Source organism: Ambystoma mexicanum, chromosome 6p (assembly GCF_040938575.1).
Source record: "Ambystoma mexicanum isolate Mex_15411 chromosome 6p, UKY_AmexF1_1, whole genome shotgun sequence".
NCBI classification, from domain to species: Eukaryota; Metazoa; Chordata; class Amphibia; order Caudata; family Ambystomatidae; genus Ambystoma; species Ambystoma mexicanum.
The window spans coordinates 585,097,075-585,113,347 of record NC_090935.1 but is presented as its reverse complement, the minus strand read 5'-3'; the positions used below and the strand labels follow the sequence as shown (position 1 = coordinate 585,113,347).

Sequence of the window (16,273 nt, the reverse complement as noted above, 5' to 3'; positions counted from 1 at the left end):
GGCTAGAACATCCAACAATACTGCCATGAGACTTGGAAATGGCCCTATGAGAAATGCACATTCATCCAATGAATCATACAATGACTCCAATCAGGAGTTTCACAAATGAACAATGCCCACAAACGAGCAATGGCACTGACTTCCATGAGTCATGAAATTGTGTTCACGAAAATGTTAGACCATGCTCCACTTCCATTGTCATGGGTCCTTGGCGCTGTTGGCCCTGAAAAGAAGGGAGGCTGACCTTGCTTAGTGGAGAAAGAAGGAAAATGCAAGGTAGCTTTGCTATTGTGTGGAAGTACGCAGCATGGAAGTACCTGGCCACCTTCTGCAGGTCTGTTTCTAGACGGTTAGGGTCAAGATCACACGAGGTGTGTATCCAGGGAAGTCCGTACTGCGCCCATAGTGAGGATACATTTGTCAGGACGAATATATAAGTTGGCGTTGGGTGTTCAATTGCTTAGCTGGTATTAGGTGTCAAAAAGTAGAATTTAAGCAAGTTCGTGCGGGGCACAGTAGGTGGAGACCCGGATGGGCATTTATAGCATCTATCCCAGGTGGCAGTCCCGACATCCTGCTAGTGGAGCACCTTGTGTAGGATAATTGTGAGGAGAAGTCCTAAAGCACCCGCTCCCAAATCACAGTGTAAAATGACTATGGGAGGCATCCGGGAGTAGACAACAGTGGCAATCAAGGCACAGTGCAGTGAGAGGGAGACGGGAGCAGGTGGAAGGGCCCTTGCACCCCCCAATACTGAATTGAACACACTCCCGCTAGCCTTAATTACACTTTAATGCCCTGGATTTCTCCTTGTCAAAAATTGCAGTCATGAATTTCCTTCTCACGGGTAATAGAATTGCCCCTCACGGGTTCTCTTCAATATTACTTATATGGGTGGAGAAATGGCTGGCTCCACCGTTTGCACAAACCTGAAATAGAGCAATGTCTTTTCAGGTGCACGAATATCTGCAACCGTGCACCTGCGGTCTTCTGCACAATTGTGGGATGCAAACGATCAGGATCATGGAGAAAAGGGAGAGGAAAAGGAGAGGGCCAGGATTTCAGTTGGAGGAACCTGGAGTATTAAGGTGTCCTAGTGATCAACATGGGCTTAACACAGGTGTCGGCAAACTTGAGGTCAGTGGAGGGTTAGGAGATCCAGTGGAGGTCTAAGGCTTGGCTGCGGCCATTTTGGAGAGGAACAAAGTATGTGGGGTAGGGCTAGAGAAATTGGGGCTTCCCTAAGGAGTCCTGGATAGTAACCAGAGTTTCAGTGCAAGGGGAGGCTGAGGAGGCAGAGGCATATAAGGCTTGCAAATAATTGGCAATGAAAAGTTATGAATTCAGTACAAACTGCATAAGAGCAACACACCATTTTGACACAAACTCTACTTACCCAAAGCCAACAGCCACCCAATAATTTCTGACTCCCTGGTGTGGCCCAACCATGGGAAGAATGTCTGGAGAATAGGTGATGGGCCCTGAGACTATGTTAGTTATGTCTGCTTCTTTCAAGACGGGAACCATCTCCATTGCTGCCTCCACGTGAGTCATTAACCTGTCCAAATCCGACTCAAAGAGTTCCTTCCCAAAACCTGAAAGACATTCAACTCTTATATTACACAGATGCTTCAAATTCTAGGCGCGCACACACACCCAATGTCAGAGAAGCATTTGCCATCCCCACTAGCACAGTACATTGACAAACCATGACCTCAGCCACACAATATACACAGTACCAGACTCTCCCTAACTTTCCATGACCTCTCAACTTTTCACAAGGTGGAAGTAAACCTGTGTGCACTGTACACATGTAGATCATTACCATTCTTGTTCTCATTTCAAAACGAACACAAATCCTCCGACGTAGAGACCCTTGCTTAAATGCAACAAAAAAGCCTCCGCTATTACCTGGTGGAACGCCCTCCGTCACCCAGGACTCCTGAAGCTTCATTTTCTCTGGGCTTTCATAGGGACCAAAGAGGAGCCCATCTCTTTCCTGCCTCAGGTAGTAGGATCCTTCGAGGTCACGAAGAACTGGCAGCTCCGTCTTCAGCGCTTTCACTTCAGGGACGGTCGCCGTGACGATATACTGATGGTGGACCGGAATGAGGGGATGATTGAACCCTATCAATTTTCCTACTTCCCTGGCCCAGAAACCTAGAAGAAATAACACTGGCTTAGTTGTCATGCTTAAATAATGTTTGATCAAAAGTATACGCAACATTCAGGGTCTGAAGATCCACACTACATGTTGAACGTTCTGAGATACACATCCACTTCGCCCTACAGATATACAGGTGACGTGCGGGGGGACTGGTTGACAGTAGATCACAGCTTACTTTACACAGTCCTCGTCCTGCGATTCAAGTCTACTCATTGGCCTGCTGCTTCTTACATGGCATTTGCCATCTTTCACGGTACCTCTAGGCGCAGTGGACTTGCATTGCAAAACCTTCATAGCCTTTGTCCCAAATAACTCTGCGACATCCAGGTCTCCTAATCGCCTTGTCACTGCAATACCTTCTCGTGGACATAAAAGCCATAACCTCCCTAAAGCCCTCCAAGAAAACCAAGAAAATACAGCATCATCTCCAACAGAGAGTTGGGGTCAAACCATCCACCCCTGCACTGGCCACTAGGGGGCTGGCGAGGCGAACTTTGCACTAGGATTATTTGGAACGCTCACGCTTGCTCTCCCAGCTACTAATGCCCGGTGATGTGAGTCTACCAACTTCGGTTGGGTGATAATTGTAGGTAAACATGTTCATTGTAAGTGCTTGTTCTAAAGCACTATATACATAACAAATCATTATCACTTCACTCCTAATTTACTGCTTTTTCTCACGGACATGCTCCCACAGCACATACAGCTAATGGAACCTGTAGGTATCAAGGAATGTTATGGGGCAAGTAATGCCATCAAAGAGCAGGGTGCATGGAAACTTGGGGTAGGCTATTAAACATTTTATGAGGCGAATTATTTTGTTATTTGTGAAGAGTATGTACACCTACTAATCCGATGTTACTGCCATCAACTAAATGGGTTAAAACTTTATGGTAAACTCATTCGACGAGCTCAAGACTGGATATTTTCCACGTATGTGGATGTCTGCTCTGAGCTGTCCCAGCTATTGGCTTCGTCTTCTGCATTTTTAAACAGCTCGGTCAGGGTTCCTCTGTTCCAGGCCCTTCGTGTTCCTATCGGCGATTTCTGGTTCAGCTTTTAGTTCACTCTGTGTTCCTTCTTTACTCCTCCACGAATGCCGATCTGGTCGTGCAAGTTCAATGTGGGTTTGTGTTTTTACAATACCCGTGGACGCTTGTTTTGTGAAATTAGAGTGCAGGTATTTTATCTGCATTTTTGCCACTCTGGAGTAAACATCCCGGGGTAAGCATACTCTGTGCTTGTGGGGGTAGGCCTCTGTGTTACAAATACCCGATAGGCTGACTGCTTCCACTGGCATTGTGGTAGTGCCTCCTTTACGTCTATGTCATGACGCACCTTTAATTAAGGGATCCTCGTGCCGGCAGGTGCGGCAGAACAGCGACAGACCCCATATGGGGGTCATTACGGGTTTGACGGTAATGGGTTAACAGTGCTGGTAAAGGTGCCGGAGCCGTCATCCCCTTACCGCCCCATGACGAATCTGCTCGTGGAACCTGCTAAGGACGCTTGGTTTTACCAGGCGCCCTTTGCGGGTCCCGCAACGGGCCCGTTAACTGTTGTTAACGGGCCCATTGTTAGCACCCTCCCCATTCCAATTGAGCCCTATGGGGGCTCGAATGGGGATGGGTTCCTTGAATGAGGAATTACCAGGCCCTCCAAGGTCGGAAATGGCCCGGTAATTCCTCATTCAAGGAACCCGACCCGGTACCCAGTAAGGGGGTAGCCATGCCGCTGATAGCGGCATGGTTACCTCCTACCTCGTAATGACCCCCCCATGACCGGCAACTGCTTTATTGTGTGGGTTGCCATGTACTGACACCCTGTGGGTCCCTGATCCATTTGACCACGGATGTGCCTGGGTGATCCCAGGCAGCCTCCTAACGCCGTGATCACGGCACTCATCCCCTACTGCATGCTGGCAACACTGGTCATGCCAACCTTTGTGCCCACCAGACCGGTTACAACATTGGCAACGAGGGGAATGACCCCGCTGTGCTGAGGAAGCTTGCCCCACACGTCGCTCAGCTCGGGCAGGAGCAGAAGGAGAAAGGAGGCGCGCTTGGCTAGCGGAAGGAGACCCTTGCGGAGAGCAATGGGTCCGTGTTGCGGCGGCGGTGAGTGGGCCCTTCGTGTTAGAGGGTCGCGAGAGGGCAGTGAATAATATAGCGCTCTGTGGTCGGAGCTTAAAGTTACAAAAAAATAAATAACAGAAGGTGTACTCGAGTGCGCTCTGTGGCAGAGCTGAAAGCCTGTGTGTAACCGGCCTCGGGCGGTGAAGGATAAAGCGGTCGGTGGTCAGAGCTTGGAAAAGAAAGATTTTTGTTGTGCTCCGCTCCGTGGGGGAATGTGGGAGGAACTGCCTGCGGGCACATGGGGCTGCAGAGAAAGTAAACTTAGTGCGCTGCCTGATTGGAGCTCTTAAAAAAAAAAATTGGGCGAAAAGATAAAGGGCATAGTGCACGTCTGCATTTGACAAAAGAAAGAGCAGTATTTGCATGTGCTCTGTGCTTGGTGCCACAAAAAGGGAAAAGAAATCAAATGCGCACGTCTGCGCTTGAACAAAAATGGACAGTGTACCTAGTGAACAAGAGTGCACGTTTACACTCACTGTAAGGAAGCAGAAACAAACAGTGCATGTCTGCCCCCACCGGTAAGGAAACGGTGCATGTCTAACCCCACCGGTAAGGAAACGGTGCATGTCTACCCCCACCGGTAAGGAAACGGTGCATGTCTACCCCCACCGGTAAGGAAACGGTGCATGTCTACCCCCACTGGTAAGGAAACAGTGCATGTCTACCCCCACCGGTAAGGAGCACATCTACAAGGCTGGGGCAACCCAGATCATCAGTCAGGAGGGCCTGGACTAGCCTAGGAGGGTTGCGGCTCCAATGTGGAGTGCCTGTGCGCCCTGGGTCCTAGCAGTGTCATCTCTGGTAGGTGGACGGCACCAAAAAACACTCTAGTCTGCTCCCTATTCTTTGAGCTCCAGCATTACGCAAGAGGTGTGTGAGCGAGAGAGGTCATAGCACACAAGACTGACTACCCCATCGCCATGGGAGATGTAGAGGAGGGTAACCAGGAAGCTGGCAGAGCACCCCATCAACAGGTACCACTAAGTGAGTTTGATATATCAGGGGGCCATCCAGCCTTGGGCCTCTGTGGACCTAATGGGTTGAAAGGCATGAGCTGCATTTTGAGGCCGTCCGGGACAGCGATAGGGCGAAACGGACAACCATGCGATATTCTGCCGGTCCATAAAACACTTCAGCCCAAAGATCTCTCATATGCAGCTGCCACTGGGGAACGGAGGACAGCAAGGCAGAGCAAGGTGAAAGCCTGGACGCATTCCACGAAAGGCTGAGGCACCTTGCACTATCATGTGCGCTAGGAAACAATGAGCAGGATGAGATCAGGCAGCAGGTCATCTTTGCCTGTAGCTCTGCCAAATTGAGGAGGCAGGTGCTCAGGGAGCCTGGCATAACACTGGCGAGGGAGGATCTGGGAGATGGGGCGATCTCATGAACTTGCGGGAGATGAGAGCGCCTGATACAGGTGCGTCAATGCAGAGGGTGAAGCTGGAGGAGGTCTCTGCGATGGGGCAGGCACAGGGAAGTTGGGCCTTCAGGAAAGGTGAGTGGCCCAGGAAAGAAGTCACTGCAGGCGGTGCCCCACCCTGCCCACAATATGGACAGGACATACCGCACGCACAGGAGTGTCTGGCCAAAGGACACACATTGGGGAGGTGCGGAATGGCAGACCATTTTGCAAGGTTCTGCTCAGAGAGGCACAGCTCCACCTCACTGATGATGCCCAACAAGGCTGAAACATGTGTATGGGGTTGCTGTTGGTACTCTTGTTCAGAAGGGAATTGCCATAGCATTTTGGTGCTGGACTGCCCATGTGGGCGGGACAAAGACTGATATACAAATGGGTATTTCCCCATCTCTGAAAGGTACAGCGAGTAAAAAGCAGATGGCTGCGAACTCTCAAAGTAGTTCAAAACCACTGAGCAGGTTATCATGCCGTGTTCTTTTGAGAGAGGGGCGCCTGCTACCTTTCATGTATTTTGCAAGGTTCTGTCGAGCCCCATCGCCAGCTACTCCCTCAAGGGAGTATAACAGACCAAGAGCGGGAGAACTACAGCCCAGACCATCTGTGGCTCAGCTTGTGCCAACAGAAGAAAGAAGGCCCATCTGTGAAGAAGACAAGGATGTTTTCTTCCGGTTAAGTGCCCGGGAAGACGAGCAGGAGTTTTACCATCAATTCAAGGGGAAAGCTGCATCATGAGACTGGAGGAAGACTCCATGGCGTGAGCAGAGTAAGAAGTTGGACCCAAGAGTCTAGGATCACCATTTAATCAAAGGACTGTTGTCCCAGATATTAGAACAGGGTGCATGGACTGGCATGCATCCACGATCGTAAATTTAGTTCACATATTCGATGTATGTGGTTGTTGTTATGTTCGGTTGTTATGGGAAAGGAGGAGTGTGGTGGTGTCCCCTTTAAGCTCCCAGTCATGACTATGTATGAAGCACCCTTAAATAAAGGGAGCCTTTTGCCGGCATGTGCAGCAGGACGGCCACAGACTCCATGACCGGGAACTCTGTCTCTGGCTGGTTTATTGTGTGGGCTGCTGTGTGTTCATGGCCTGTACGCCCCTGATCTGTGTGACCATGAACGAGTTAGCCGGGCCTGGGAGATCCCAGGAAGCCTCCTAACGTTGTGTGATCACGACACTGTCATCCCCTGCTGCGGGCTCGCAGCACTGGTCATGGCGGCCCGTGTGCCCACAGGACTGGTTACATCCGGCATGATGTGGCACTTTCCCATAAAGCCAAGCGGGTAGGTAGAAACATATCAAAGATGACTTTTTAAATTGTTAATGACTTACGTTCTGACGTACTGTTCTGGGTAGCTGGCGACACTAACCACATGACTAGCGGCAGTCCAGATCTACAGATAACATTGGTTTGTACAAAAAAAGCAGACTGATTAAGATTTTTCGAAATTACCCACAGATTTCTGAATGTCTCCCCCACCATAACTTTCAGATCAGGCAGTAAACAATATTGCAATGGAGAAGCCGAGTAGGAGTGGGTGAAGGAAAGGCAGGAAGCGGCAGCGAGAAGCGGTACAGGCAACTGAAAGTAGTTGGAAGTGGGCTGAAATTCACTGGGCGCACCCAGTAAGAGTCAATGCAGAGTAGCCACCCAGCCGAAGTCCCAGGCACCCATGGAGGCGTGTTCCTAACCCTGCGTGCCCTTCATGTGACTGAGTGCGGCAGGTGCGTGCATGCGAAGAGGGATAGAAATACCCACAGAGCTGCGAGGCCAGAGGTTACGTAGCGAACGTCAGTGCTTCCTCCTTCCACGGCCAATAAACTCACTACTATTACACTGGATCATTACACCCATTACAGCAGGGGGAATCCAGCATTAAGTGCTATATCAACACATCACTGTTACATTGAGAAATAAAACTTTACATTTTACTGACACTTGTAGGGATTTTTAGTTTCCTCCCACCAGATTTTACCGATCCCCCCCCCCCCCCGAAGAAATTTGACAGACATTAGGGCAGATGTCCAGAAACGTGGCATTTGCAATGGTTTGCAGAATGTGGTTGTCGTCGACTTGTACATGTATATAATTTCATACACATGCGTATGTATGGTCAGTCCAATCAAACCTTTGTATTTTCCAGGATTGCATTGGCCCCGTTGCACGATGAGCTGTGACCTCTCCTAATTCAATAGCGGTAGAACAGCCCTTGGGTGAAATCCTCGGAGGCAAGCCTCGGAAGGCTGGACTGATTCTGAGGAAGACACTGTCAACTAACACAGGTAGTTTCTCTTTCCCATTTGGGGAACCCTTCCATCCCCCATAAGGTATAGGGTTGGTCTCACCCCATTCTGCACCACCATTGTTCCACTGAAGGCATGGGCACCAAAGTCACTTTGGGGTCACCTAGCAGCTATGGAGGTGTTCCTAGCATGGGGTACTTCACTATGGTATTTTTTTGTACATCCATGTGTGTGAATGTATAGTACTGGCATTAGGCCGTTACAGGTATTATCATTTGTCCATTCCGATTTGACTTGTGGCCATGTATATTTGACTGTTATAAAATGTCTATTAGCCCCCTGATGAACGCGTGGTGAAACAACACCTTCACATCGAAACTGGTCGGCCCTGCCTGGGTCTTGGAAATATTACAATATTGGATATAAACTCAGATCTATTCCAAGACGGAACAAAAGCAAAAAAGAATAAAAACAAATTGGGCATCCTTTATTAAGATGACATGCTTTTTATATGTAGTTTTACTCGTTGAATTGTGAATATTTAATTGTTTGAATTGCTCATGGGTGAGTGTATTAGGATAGATTGTTTGTTGGATGGGTGTGAACGAGTTGTCATCTGTGCTTTTTTCCTTTTCCTTTGTGTTTTGGTCACAATAGTGATTTCGCCTGTATTGAATTGTCGCTCCTTAGATTAATTGATGATTATTTTGGGTCTAATAATTTTGTATCAACTGAAATATATGTGATACTTCCGTAAAATGATGCGCTCTAGAATTTCCTTTCAGTAAACTACTACCACTATGTTCGCCTTCTAGCTGCAAGGCACGTGCTATTTTATGCCAGCGAGCGGTGCGGACATACAATCCATGCGAGCTGCAGAGACCACACAGCTGCCCGCCTCCTGCAGCTTAATTTATCATTTTGAGGGTTGCTGAAGCAGTATTAGAATATTACTCGGTTCTTGAATTATGCATTTAGAAAGCAGTCAGTAACTCCTTGTATAGATGGCCTCATGTCATGGTCTGTAGTCTCTAGAGCAAGGCAGTGCTAAACTCGCATTGCTACTGTTCCTTAACACAGTGACGGCTGTGTGTGTTGCAGGAGTAGCGAGTGGAGCCAGCACACCGTCCTAGGAAGACACGGTTAACTGTGCGTCATTAACTATCTGGATATCCCTGGTCTTTCCTCCTTGAACAATATTGCTGTTGGGGTTCCGACTTGGAATTTGGACCCGAGCTCCAGCAACTTTGCCAAAGGGATTTGGTTTAGGCCTTAAGGTGCGGAACAGTGTGTGGGTGAAGCAGACCCAGAGCCCGCAAGGAAGAAAGAGCCAACTGGACAGGGAGAACACGAACGCACACGCACACACACGCAAACCTCCCCCCCCCCCCACCCATCGAATCCCGGGCTCGCGCTTAGAAACAGATTTATTTTGATTGCGCTGTTTTTATATGAAAATAAAAAAATATGAAACTAGAATCTGTCACAGTATTAAGCGCTTTATAAAACAATTATAATTAAAATTAGGTCAAAGATTTATTAGCAATCATATCTCTAACACTGTAAACAACAACAAAAACGGGGAGAATGTATTTGTATAGTATGTTATTCATTTATATAGCACTTTCACCAATCACTGCATTAAACAAATGGTACAATACATGACAAAAATAATAATTCCGAAACAGTTATGAGTGAATAAAGGACTTGCCCCTTTAAGAGGAAGGGAGCACGACATGGTGGGGGGGAACGGCAGAAGGGGGGGAACGCGAGAAGGGAGGAAAGTGAGGAGAGGGCAGTCATGGAGTGAAAGGAATAAAGAGAAGTCAGAACAGAAGAATGCTCCTGAGTTGTTATTGCATGCGTTATCAAGCCCTAAAGTGAGGGGGCAAACAACTGGCGACAAGGCCAATGAGGCCCCACACCTGTAGGAGCAATGGAAGGGCGAGGAACACCCAGCAGGACGGTGGGCCAGCAGAGCCCAGCAGAAGAAGCCACGTCGGGCAAGTAGCCCAACAGGAGGAGCAGGCAATGCCACCTGCAGCAAAAGTGAGTCCTCTGACCCTACAGCAGTGTGGAGGGCCACCGTAGAAGCGCGCCCAGCAGTGTTGGAGCAACCACCGCGGGAGCCTGACCACAAAAAGGGGACTAGTGTGTGCCCAGCAAGGGAGAACGAAGTAAACAGACAGTACCGCCTGAACAGTGGAGGGTCGTCAGACCCTGCAGAGACGGAGGAGGGTCACCGCCGTAGTAAGCCCAGCAGCGAAGGGGCAGTGTACGGACCCTGTGGACACCGACAGACTGCAGGACATGCATCAAGATGCCTTGCCGAAGTGAGAACACCTGGGACGAGAAGGAGCCCAGCTGAGAATGGTACGCGCCAGCCCACTCTGCAACGGATGAGAAGCCAGTGAACGGAGTGGCCCAGCCGAGCAGAAGTTCGCCGAGGGATCCCAGCATGTGAGGGAAGGAACAAAGGAGCCCGGATCACAGGAATGCGAAGCAGCGGCCCAGAAGGGGAGTCACCGGGCAGAGGTAAGGAGTCTGCGCCCCTCCCCCACCACCGCGTGCCAAACAAAGCCGCGCCAGCAGGAAGCCGCAAGAGCACCCAAATGCTCACACGAGCGTAAGGACATAGAAGAAACATTTCTAGACTGAAGCCCTCACTAAGCACGCCAAAACGCTCCTGTGAACGTGGGAGGAAAAGAAAAAAACAACAAATCTCTTTCTGAGGCAGAGAAAAAAAAACAACATGGGGCACACTAACTGGGACACCGGCCCCGGCAGCCACGACGGCAGTGGACTGCCCCTGCAAATGCACGCCAAAACTCTCCCGCGAAGGGAGAGAGAGCGGAAAATATATACATCAAAAGGGCTCATAAGAACTAACAATCCGTGACCAATAACTGGGACACCGACATCCCGCCAGCCCAAAAGGGCAGCATAAAATCACAGAGCACGAGCCCAGGTGACAAAGGACACACATCACAAGGGCATCACGACCAGACACACCATAGGCATTGTTAGGGAACAGCGTAATGGAGCAAGACGCTGAGATGACAGAGAAAAAGGAGGGGAAAAAAAGAGACAGACTTACGGAAAAGACAATATAACTCACCTGGAAGACACCAAGCAGAGTCGGAGTCACACCCAGTCTGGACCCGACATAAGGGTTGACGGGCCAGTGAAGCAACTAGGTCCACGGAACGCCCGCATCAACCATGAGCCCGTGCACAGAGACGCAGGACGGAGAGTTCAACGCACAAAAACCTAAGGTGAGCAATAACCCCAACGGAGGGGATTTGGACCAGAGGGAGGTGGGAGTCCACCCATCACAGAACCAGTATCTTAACCCTTCATTCTCCTGTTATAGACGCTACCCAACCTCTGGCACATAACCAAGCAGAAAGGGGGCCCGGGAAAGCACTTAGACCTCCATCCAGTATCGTGTGGTGCCCCCATGGATACCAGGTGAGCGTAACACGCATAAATCACCCTTATGCGATGGCCCAACCCATTCACATTGAACCCACATCACGACCAAGGACAAAGATGGGAAGACTGGGTCGAGGAGTTTGAGGACTTCGAGGGCTTCTTACATGCAATCAGGGGACAAGACCTACCCAAGAAAATGCACATCTTCACCAACCTGGCAGGAAAAGAAATAAACATAATCAAGACAATTCCAACACAAGAAAGGACCACGTACAAATGCCTCCTCACTGCGGTCAACAACAGGCTGATAGTACGACCCAACAAAGACTATGAAGGATTCGCATTCAATCAATACGTGCAGCATCCAAATTAGTCCATTAGGGAGTTCGTTGTCCGACTTCAACAGAGAATACTGAAGTGTGACTCTGCCAACTTCAATTATGAGGAAGCCATACGGCTGTGGATCATAGAAGGGTGCAACTCATCAAACGCTCAGAAAACACCTTCTCAAAGAGCCCCTGCCCTTAACCGAAATACTCAATCTAGCAAGAACGGACGAGCAGGTAGAAGCACAGACGGCCGCCATTGAAAGCAAACACGAATGTGCCTCCATAGCGGCCCCCACAGTAGAGCAGCCAGAATACTCAAGGATCACAGGACCCTGGAGTAGGCGAAAACACAGAAACCACCGGCGACCAAACCAGAGTGAAACGCTATGCCACAACGAAGAGCTATACCACAGGTATGGGAGTCAGACCCCACACAGATGGCCATGCCCGGCTATCGGACATAGATGCTGGTGCTGTGGCCAAGAAGGCCACCTTCAGATGGGGTGAAAATTGGGACCGCCGACGGACCCTGCATGCCAACCCATACCACCACCACCATGAATGACCACACAACCTAGACAGTCAGGAGACCCCCACAACCGCCCAAGAGACTGGTGGACCCGGACACCACCACCCCAAGCAAGATACCCAAGTCTGCCAATAACACGGCAAGACAGCAGGAAAGACATCGAGGACAGGGACGCCGACCCACCCAGAGTGTATGGATACGACCAAAACCCCTACCCAAAATTAAATCACCCAATAGGATACGGACCGGCACACAGCACACCAACCTCACCCGTCCTGTGAGACAATTTTGAACCATGCAACCACCCGGGACCCTTAGAGATGTCGTACCGGGTGGGGTGAGGGGGGAATGTGGAGACCACAGTAAACGTCAGTACAGGGCAACGCTACCAGACAAGGTCGTAAGCACAACCCCAGGACAAATCCCAAGCCCATGCAGTCCAGTGGAGAACAGCACAGCCGGTACAGCCAAAAGGACAGTCACGATGCAACCCAATCCAGGGAGACCGCAGAGTACCCGCCGCCATCCGCATGATAACGAATCCCGCCATAGGGCACAGCCATCTCAGCCATCGGATAGCACTACAGCACGCCCTCATCAGCATTCACTATAGGTCATTCGAAGTAACCCAGACGAAGGACCACATGCTCAAGCAAGATATGGGAGAAGGAAGCAAAGCAAAAGAACGGACCGCGCAGACCCCATCCCAGTGACAAGGGACAAAGAACCAGTGACAACCACGACAAAGTACCACAGTAAAATGACGCCAAAGGCCTCCTTCCTCCACGAGGTATACTTTGAGGAACATGAACCAACGAAAGAGGCAGCAATTGAGAGAAAACAGAGTGCAGAGACTCATGAAACGTTGCAACGAGACAGCACAGAACAGACCCCATCGAACAGTAAAGAGACCCAAACGACTTCTCAAACAGATGTAGCCTGGGAAGTCTCATGTCAAGTGAGGGGGAGGAGTTATGAGTGAATAAAGGACTGGCCCCTTTAAGAGGAAGAGAGCACGTCATTGTGGGGGGTTGGGGGGCAGGAGAAGGGAGGAAATGGAGGAGCAGGGAGAGGAGAGGGCAGTCATGGATTGAAAGGAATAAAGGGAAGTCAGAACAGAAGATGGGTCCTGAGTTGTTATTGCATACGTGTGCAAGCCCTAAAGTGAGGGGGCTAAAACAAACTTCACACAATTAGTAGACAGAAAAAAGAAGAAGAAGGTGTATTCGATTTGAGCCAAATTGGGAAAGTGCAGGAGATGGTCGAATATGACGTGTTTGCCTCCCGGTGCATGTCTGCTCTCCTCCTCCCTTGCGTTTTCGGGTGCCTGGTGCCCAGTGTGTTCCTGGGGCCTCTGCTGGACATTTGGGGCATCTCGGTGTTGCTGCTGGCTTTCCGCCGGTCGCTTTTTTGGAACTTGGCTGCCCACAAAGGCTTGGGAGCGGAGCCAGTGGCTTGCAGAGATACCAGCAGTTGGCCTGTCGCATTGGACATGTTTTGCAGATAGTACATTTGTACTACTGTGGCTGTTACCTATGAGAAGGGAATATCGTTAAGTTATCTCCCGTTTCAACTTGTGTGCTTATGTTTTCCAGGGCACTTTTTTTTCTGAGCGCAATGTATTTTTTTCAGAGTTGAATGTGCCAGTCAAAAGAGCAAATGGCCTCAAAGTAATACCTGGGCATTCTATCCTTTCACCCTCCCCTGTGTCTGAATCCTTTTTGCAGGGTGTGAAGGGGCCTGGGCGAGAAAAATCCAACTCTGGGATAATAAATAGAGCATGCATATTGCATGGCGATCTTTAATGAACGCCTATCACCAAAGAGTCGATTTTCTGACGTATTGATATGATAGTTTATTTATATAGTGCCTATACACAATGTGTTTCAAAGCGCTTCAAGGCAACGGAAAATACAATGACATTCCTACAAGCCATGAACAGTAAGGATGTGAAATTAACTATAGTACTTGGCCTGATGACATTTCAGATAGTGCAAGAGCTAAGACATAGATAAGGAAGTGAGAATGGGGGGTAGTGGGAAGGAAATGGAAACAGACAGGCGACTACGTACTAGGCATGACAACATTTCAGATAGTGCTGGAGGAGGGATGGGGCGATGGGGAACAAGTAGGGGGAGAAGATAGACGAGGTTGCCATCATACGAGGTCCAGGGACAATTCTGATAGAGTAAGTGCATAAGAAAGAAAGGGGAGGAGATAAGAAAAGGGAGAAAGGGAGAGGCAGAGAGAACAGAGTAAGCAGTCAAAAAGAGTGGAGAAGCAAGAGGGGAGAGCAAATACAATTGCAGAAGTCAGTAGTAACACATAATGTTGCAAGCCAGGATACAAGATGATGATGAGAACAGCATGATTCAGGGCCACCATGAGTACAAGATGCAAAGGAAGTCCAGCACGAGAGTTGAGAAAGGGTGACGCACCGTGAATCAATGAAGTCCGTAAAAGTCAAATCCAACATTGGCCACAAGACTGTGATGGTGAAAACAGAATGTATCAGGATAGACTCCTGCAGAAATAGGCTGGGGGGGGGGGGAAGCAGGGTAGAAGAATCAATATTGGCTAGCAGTAAGCGAAGGAAGCAGTGTCTTTGGGGCAGGAGAGACAGCACCCCTACTGGTGATAAAGAACTTGATCAATCTATGGCCTGTCCAGTACCATCTGTGGAACGGGATATTAAGGCTTTGAGTAACTCACACTGCCGATTTGGAAGAACAGATGCTTGTTTTGGGAGATGTCAAGTGTATCCAAGCTGGAGACATTGGGAATTTACTCATAACCTGGCGGTATTGGCCTTCGCCCAAAGCAAAAGTGAAGATAATCTTATCTCTGGGGGTTTGACATTGTCCTCGGGCCATTCTAAGACGGAGGAGGAACCAGCTGTGCACCTAGAGCCTGAGGGATGGTGACATGTTCATCCAATAGATAACACAGTGTAGAAACTTTGCAGATTTCTGTGTCTGAGTTGACCTTATTGATAAATCTGCCTTTCAGTGTTTGCCACCTAAAGTGGATCATTCTTCTCAGACTATTTTGAAACCTAATATGGTAGATCAGTACTGCCAGACAGATCCCGGGGCAAGTGATGATCCTGTCTCTAGGATGAAAAATTCTGCAAAAATATATTAAATGTAATTTGTTTCCCAAATTACCAAACCTACTCTTTCCTAGGAAGCCGCAGAGCATACCTGCTGCAAGGATAGTTCTGAAATAAAGTCCTACGGCTCTAAGGAGCTTCCTTCGTATTGGCAAAATACATATGCCCAGGATTGAGGTCAAGTGCTTGAGAGATTTCACTATGGATAAAAGAAACTTTGAAATTGCGAATGACGATAAACCAATAGGAAATTGCTAAGAAATAAAGTGATGGCATGGCTCCGCCAGAAAACTTGGCCAGGGATTATTAGATCTTCAGACTTAGGGTGTGGCAAACTCCCTTATTTTTTAAGCATATGCGAAAATCTGGACCGAGGTTCGACTAATTTAAGACAGATAGTTGATCTACTATAGAGCTTCTAGCCAGGTATAATGGCTAGTTGAGCAGCTTGAACTTCAACGTGTGTGGGCTTTCATCAGAATCTTCTTTTGCAACTGGCTTTTTTTTTCCTCATTCTCCTTGACCTCTTTTCTGCCTTTGACATGGTTAACCACAACATCCTGATCGCATGTCTCTGTGACACCCTGGGAATCACAGGTCAGGCTCTGGCATGGTTAGCCTCCTTTCTCTCAGACTGCCCATCCCAGGTGTAGCTCTGAGCCTCTCTCACAACTATTGCTCTCTCAACCTGTGGCGTTCCCCAGGGATCCAACCTCTCCCCCTAGTTCTTCAACGTCTATATGGCTGCCTTTGCACGTGTGATTGCCACTTTCACCTCTAACTTCCAGTACTACGCGGATGACATGCAACTATCTTTCAGGCTACCCTCAGCTGCCTCCTCCTCCTCGCTCATATCTGACTGTCTGCCCGCTATTCAAACATGGTGTGCTGCAAA

The 16,273-nt window shown here is 49.0% G+C and overlaps 1 protein-coding gene across 1 annotated transcript in view; it reads right to left on the bottom strand.

The window, feature by feature from the left end:
- The window catches only part of DMGDH (dimethylglycine dehydrogenase), an 834,031-nt gene that overhangs the window by 526,336 nt on the left and 291,422 nt on the right, over nt 1–16,273 (bottom strand). The window contains exons 6-7 of the mRNA XM_069627418.1: nt 1,912–2,160; nt 1,397–1,595 (exon numbers count right to left, since the gene is read on the bottom strand). Coding sequence (XP_069483519.1) covers nt 1,397–1,595; nt 1,912–2,160 — 448 coding nt within the window. The remainder of the gene's footprint in view (nt 1–1,396; nt 1,596–1,911; nt 2,161–16,273) is intronic.